The sequence below is a fragment of the Quercus suber genome, unplaced genomic scaffold (assembly GCF_002906115.3).
Source record: "Quercus suber isolate HL8 unplaced genomic scaffold, Cork oak 2.0 scaffold_805, whole genome shotgun sequence".
In the NCBI taxonomy this organism is placed as follows: domain Eukaryota; kingdom Viridiplantae; phylum Streptophyta; class Magnoliopsida; order Fagales; family Fagaceae; genus Quercus; species Quercus suber.
In genome coordinates, this window is record NW_027070240.1 from 15,949 (window position 1) to 22,464 (window position 6,516).

Here is a 6,516-nt window from a genome sequence, read left to right on the forward strand (position 1 = left end):
AAAAAAAAAAAAAAAAAACCTTAACTTTACTAACCTGCACACCAGGAAATGGCTTCCCAACAGTCCCGGGCTTCCGCATAGCTTTTAAAGGATTTGATATTGACATGACAAACTAAAAACAACAAACCATTAAACATCTGCTGACTAGACATAGTATATACTCTCCTCCATAAAGTTAATAGATAGCCTGAAAAAAGAGAGACTTAAACTAGAATTCATTTACTTCAGTCATGCCATATCGTTCCAAAAGGCGGTGCCCAGTGATGGTTTCCCATTGTTGCATGACAGGTAGAGGGAGTGCCGAGGAACCACACATCTGGGAAAGGAAAAACAAAAAAACAAAAAAAAAAAAAAAGAGGAAATAAAAGTAGCTTTATCTGCTGTCAATGGATTAAAACAAAAAGAATATAGATGACAATCCACAATATAAGCAAAAGCTGCAAAATCTAAAATATTTTACAGTGTAGAAAATGCCCCTTTCTACTTACCATAAGTCGCAACTCTCTTGCTGCTGAGGCAGAAGCAACTTGTAACTCTGTATCCATTGCTTCATAACCTTGTATCAGTCGAGTATACATAGTTGGAACCTACATATTACAAATTAATTCATTGCATCAACTCTCAACTTTGACCATTCTACTAAAACACTATAAACACTCTATATTAGGAATAAGTACCTTATAATAAAAAAAGTGTGCATTAGAACCTAACTAAGATTCACTATTTCTGTCTTTAAGTATTACCCTATGACAAGATAAAGCAGAATAGTAGGCCCACTCTTGACTCTGTATGAACCAAAGAAAATTGAAATCGACATAATCCACGGCATAGTCCGCTAAGTTAATGTGGTGGTACAAGAACATAAATTTGCAATTTCAAGAGGTACATAAAAGAGTCCAACCAGGTAATATTCTAAGTGACTGAAGGATATAAAACAAAATAACCATCAAGCAGTGGGTAACTAATATACAGAATACAATGCACCATACTCTAACAAGATTAGAGTACACAAAAATAGTATAGGTACCATAAAAAGTGTCCATTCACATAAACAAGCTTAAGATGAAGACCAAACTTACTCCTGTAAATACAGTTATAGCATCTTCAGCCCTAGTCCCATCAACTGGATATGACTCACGCCATCTCTGCCAGATTCCACTTACACTAAATTTTGGCATAAACTCAACCTTCAATAACACAATGAAAGATATTAAAACCAAAAGTGGTAAAAGAAAAGGGAACTTTAAGAGTTAAGCTGAACAAAAAGTAGAAAACATGAGCTTGAGGAAAGGAAAAAGGGATCAATCATTGGGTCTAATAGAAACATAAAGTAGATAGTAGAATATATTACCGTTGAACCCGCATAGAGAGGGGCTAGCAAAGCATTAAAAAGGCCATGAACATGTGTCTTATAAGTTAAGGATCACTGTAACACTGAATTTCCAAATCAAGTTGTATACAGCAGCTCACAAAAGTAGTCAAAAAAGACATACACTCAAGATGTAATCATATGAAGAACTATAAAAGTTTTGCAATCTAAATATGTAAAATATGATGGATATGATGTAATGGTAAGGAATGCAAAAATTGATCAGCCGATGTATACTCCCAAGCTTCTGTCAATGTTTGTACCTGAAATTGACCCAATAGTGCAGCAAATATCAATTTAAAAATCATTAAAAAAAAAATTAGATACTATATAAATAAGAAAATATTGCATAGTTTCAATTCAAGTAATTGCTCGATCAAGACGATTTTAGCATTGGTTGTTACCATGGAGTCTGACAGCAGGTAAAAAGAAATCAATGTTCAGAGTAAATGCTCGAAAGAACAGTTATCTACAAGAAGATTTTTTCTTGAAAATGATTTCTACATGCTGCATACCTGTGCAGTGATGCTTCTGTGAGTGTGAACAACTCCTTTAGGTTTACCTGTTGTACCACTTGTATATATAATTAATGCCGGATCCTCACCTGTAGATTGAGAAGGAAAAAAAAATGTCTTCTGTAAGTTTGAACAGCTACAATTTTTTATAATTTCTCAAAGTTTTATGGCCATCTTACTTGAGTTCTCAATACTCCCACGCAAAATTCCAAGTTCATCTATTTCTCCAGGATGTGAATGATCATGAGCATTTTTCAGTGAAGAAGTGCTAGGAACAGGTGGAATAATAGAAAACTGAGCAGCACATTTTGAAGCAACTTCTTGCAGTAACTCACGATGATCGTTGGTACTTAGTACCATGGAGATATCCTATAAAAAATAGTGGAAAGAGTTGGAAAAAAACAAGTCCAAACAAAAAAAAAAAGAATACAGAAAATTACAAATATATATATTACAAAATGAAGATGATGGATGCTGGCATGAATTACAACCTCCTTTCAGCACATATATTGCTATAAAGTTTAAGCAATCATAGTACCTCTAATTCACCTATAAAATAAGATGCCATCAGCTAGCATGACTATCTTCAAAAAGGGTAAAAATCATAATAGTGAACTCCATAAAATAAATTCTGAAGTCAAATGGCATCATATTATTGTTTCGGGGTTGGCAGTTGATACTAAAAAATGTTCTAGGTTTATAAATTTCACAAACACATGAAGTTTTAGTTCACTAATTTCCATTTGCAAATTCCAACAAAAGAATTAGGGAAGGAGCCTTAGAAGCACTTCTAACAATAAAAAAATATGAAAGAAATATGAATATTTGCAATTTAAAGGCAAAAGAGAATAAGCACTCAAGGACACACCGAATCATTCATCACATGTAAGAGCTCAGCCTCTGGGTAGCTGAGTGCTAGCGGAACTGCAACGCCTCCACTAAACCAAGTCCCTAATATTCCAGCAACAAACTCAGCTGAAGGTTTGGCCACAATTCCTATTCGAGCTCCACCAAGATGTCTTTGTTTACCCATGCCATCAATAGAAAGAGAAGGAATTTCATCTTTCCTTGCTTCACAAGGCTGAGTAACCACCCAATAATTATAAATGAGTACAAAATATTGCATGAATAAGGTAAAAAGTCTAATATTAATTTCTTTACAGGTATATTAAAAAGAATATAGCTGAAAAATCGATGAACCAAACTGGAAATTCTTACAGTAAATTTACTGATTAAGTGGTTGGTGTAACATAATAGCCACATTCTTATTGAACTTCCATACTTCTTCCCAACTTAATATAAAAGTCTCATGCACAAGAGTGGGGTATGCTATCTTTAAAGTTATAATAGTAAGTGAACTACTCACAGTTTTTATGTCACTGTTGTTTAACAAATTAGATATCTTCACTGCAGATGAAATGATTTGTATGTAACTATAACTTTGCTGATCAGCTCTAATAGCAACACTATTGGGGGCAGCAGACCCCTGCCGACCAACTGCTTTGACCACCTCCATAAATGTCCCAGAAGGTGACGCTGTAGAATGGAAGAAAAATCAGTGCAACATATTTCGTGAGATATAAGCATTCATGCATAACAAAGATGGTTCATCAAACCCATTAGCCCTTGCAACCGAATACCCCAGCACAAAACAAGGGCTTGTAATTTGTTTATGGGTGCCACATCAACATGTTTCTGTCATTAATCCCCTTTGATAATTCAACTTCATAGTGCTCATCTTATATATATATATATATATATATATATCAAATTCACTCATCTGCTAATGTGATTTTGACTTCACTAAAAAATACTAAGTGGAAACCTCAAAATACATATCTGGACCCTAGAGAGATCAAATTCCTCCGTTGTGTTTAATGATGGCAATCAAGGTCCAGAATGGTGTAACTAATAATCAGGCTGGATGCCTACACACCCCCCACTGAGCAGGCATCAGGTAAATCGCAAAATGTCTCAGCTACAAACCAGAGATTTCTGGGTTCATAGTTAGTCTAGGCACTCCCCCTTACTGCTGAGGCACCCTGGGTGGAGGTGGAGTCATCGCAATAATTGATAGTATACCATGAAACAGCACATTTCTGATTTCCTTATCACTATCTACTCTGATGGCTGTTCTTAATTGAATTGCACCTTCAAATGCAATGTAAAACAAAATGTTGCCATTCAATTATCCTGTCCATACTCCCATTCCCTCACCAATAACTTCATTTTAATCTAATAAAATTGTACATAACCAAAAATATTCTCTATCATTATCAAGAATTCAACCAAATTGAATTTTAAACAACAAAACCAACATAACAAAACCAGGAAAAAAAAAAAGAAAAAAAAAAGAGATAACATTTTGCTATATGTTTTTATTTTATAAGAAAAATGATTCACAACCACTCGCATTCTCAACATTCAATTCCAAACACAACAAACCACTTCCTAATTTAACTTTCTTTGACCACCAACATACACATACATATTCAAGTCTTTAACAACATCATATACATACACAAATTCAAGCATAGTTATCCAATCAGACCAGACCAGTCAGTCATTTCTTCAAGCACAAAGCATAACACCCAAAAAACACTTGCATTCCTTGCATTCATTTCAATGATTTTTCACTAACCCAAGTTTTCATTTTGATAATTACCCAAATAAAAGAACACTCACAGGAGTAAGACCGAGGTGCAGAGATACGACAACAAGAAGCTTGGCTCCTGATACGCCTTACAGAGAGAGCAAGACAACAACACAAAGTAGTTCCCAAACGCAAAGAAGTAAAAGGGGGCCTAAATAACTGGTAGTTGAAAGATTTATTTATTAATGAACAATTCATTGCTGAAGAAAGTAGTTGACTGTTAATAATGGGTGCTGAAAAATATAGGTTTGCGTGTGTGATTTGGTTGGGTTTCAATATTATTATGTGTGGTGTGTCATGTGACTGTTTCAAGTCGGTAGTTGGTGGTTTTTTTTGGCACAATCAATGAATGACAGACAGTATCAAAGTTGGGTTTGTGTGCTTAGTTCTTGATTGAAAGAAAGGATTAAGGGAAGCTTGACAGTAAAACAGAAAAGCAAAGGTGGTGGTGGGGTTTTAATGTTTTGTCATTTGTATGATTTTGACGGCTCTGTAAACAACAAAAAATGGTTCTACTTCACTAGGGAATTTTTTTGATATGGCACTCATGGAAAGGAATTTCAGGTTTTTTATTTTAAAATGTTTTTTTTTTAACATTATTTTGAAAAGTTTTTTTTTTTTACTTGCAATGTAAATTTAGATCGCAAATATAATGCAAACTTATAAAAACTCTCAATTTTTATATATTTTTTTTTAAATAAGAAATTTATCTTATAAGATTGTCTCATGATAGTAAATTACTCTCTTAATATTGAGAAAATTACATTATAAAGTTAAGTCCCACGTAAGGTGGTTTCATGAAGAATGTTCTTTACTAAAAGAGAATGGTTGCAGATGTTTTTCCTTTTTAACTTTTTCATTAAAATTTAAAAGAAGTTTCCACAAATTTTACAAACTTATGCCAAGATTTAATGGCTATTGTCTTAAAGAAGAGAGTCTAAGTTTTAATCCTCCTCCTTTTTTGAATGAATTTCATGCTTGATGGCAATGAGATTGAGAATTTGGGATCAATTCCAATAAATCCATAAAATCATTATTTGATTTACTTCGCTCTAAAATATGATTTAATTGTTTATATTTATTTGCATTTTACAAAATATTTTGACAATCATAAGTCATAATATATCTATTTGTGGAGGCATGTGATGAATTTTATTCGTAAAGAACTAGTTTTGAATCTTCTTTGAAATGAGTATAAAGATGCATACCTTTATTATAAGCTTTTGAATCTTCTTTCTTATAGATCTTGTGCGTTGTTTTGCTTTGAGCCTACAAAAAATCCTTTTTTTTTTAAATCTGCTATAAAAATCGTCTTTTAATAAGCTCCCCCATTGTCATTTTTGAAACATCAAAAGAATTAGGAGAGAAAAAGGGAAAAAGAAAAGAAAAGAAAGGTTTCTTATTTTAGTTGTAAGAAAAAAATGGAGTTGATATGGGCCTTCAAGTTTAAGGTTCTTTTATGAGGGGACTAAATTAATTCGGCCATTGAAAAAGAAAGGTACCTCCTCTTTGCATATATTCAGGATTCTTTGTAGTTTTTTAAATTTTTCCTTTTTAATTTGCTAACCAATGATTCTTTGAAGTTGGAATAGGAATAGCCTATGATACCAAAACGTGGTTTTAATTAGCTCAATTGACAAAGTCACCAATAATAGATGATCTGATGTTCAATCTCTGCTTACACCAAAAACTTATTGATGTCTTAATCTGATGATAAAGATCTATCATTAGGAGCAAACGTCATAAGTTGAAACTCTTTTAAAAAAAAAAAAAAAGTAACCTATGATATTGAAGAAATTTGTTTATATTTTGTTTGTGAATGACACGTTCTTATTATAATTGGATCATTTTATTTAATAACAATAAATAACAGGTTGACTGAAGTTTTTTGTTTTTTTGTTTTTTTTTTTTTTTTTTTTTTTTTTTTTACGAAGTCACACTAGCCATTAAACACAATTTACAGGTGTTTTCTTCTTGTT

The 6,516-nt window shown here is 32.8% G+C and overlaps 1 protein-coding gene across 1 annotated transcript; it reads right to left on the reverse strand.

Annotated features, from left to right (window-relative positions):
* Positions 1 to 19: 19 nt before the first annotated feature.
* Positions 20 to 5,761, reverse strand: LOC111994248 (probable CoA ligase CCL8; the record flags this gene model as incomplete). The annotated part of the gene is made up of 12 exons (XM_065767423.1): positions 5,746 to 5,761; positions 4,570 to 4,696; positions 3,251 to 3,420; positions 2,753 to 2,965; positions 2,064 to 2,253; positions 1,885 to 1,973; positions 1,561 to 1,632; positions 1,352 to 1,402; positions 1,080 to 1,187; positions 489 to 587; positions 224 to 316; positions 20 to 112 (listed from the first exon to the last, which is right to left on the reverse strand). Coding segments are annotated over exons 3-12 (1,158 nt in total), but the record flags the coding sequence as incomplete, so codon positions are not given.
* Positions 5,762 to 6,516: the final 755 nt, after the last annotated feature.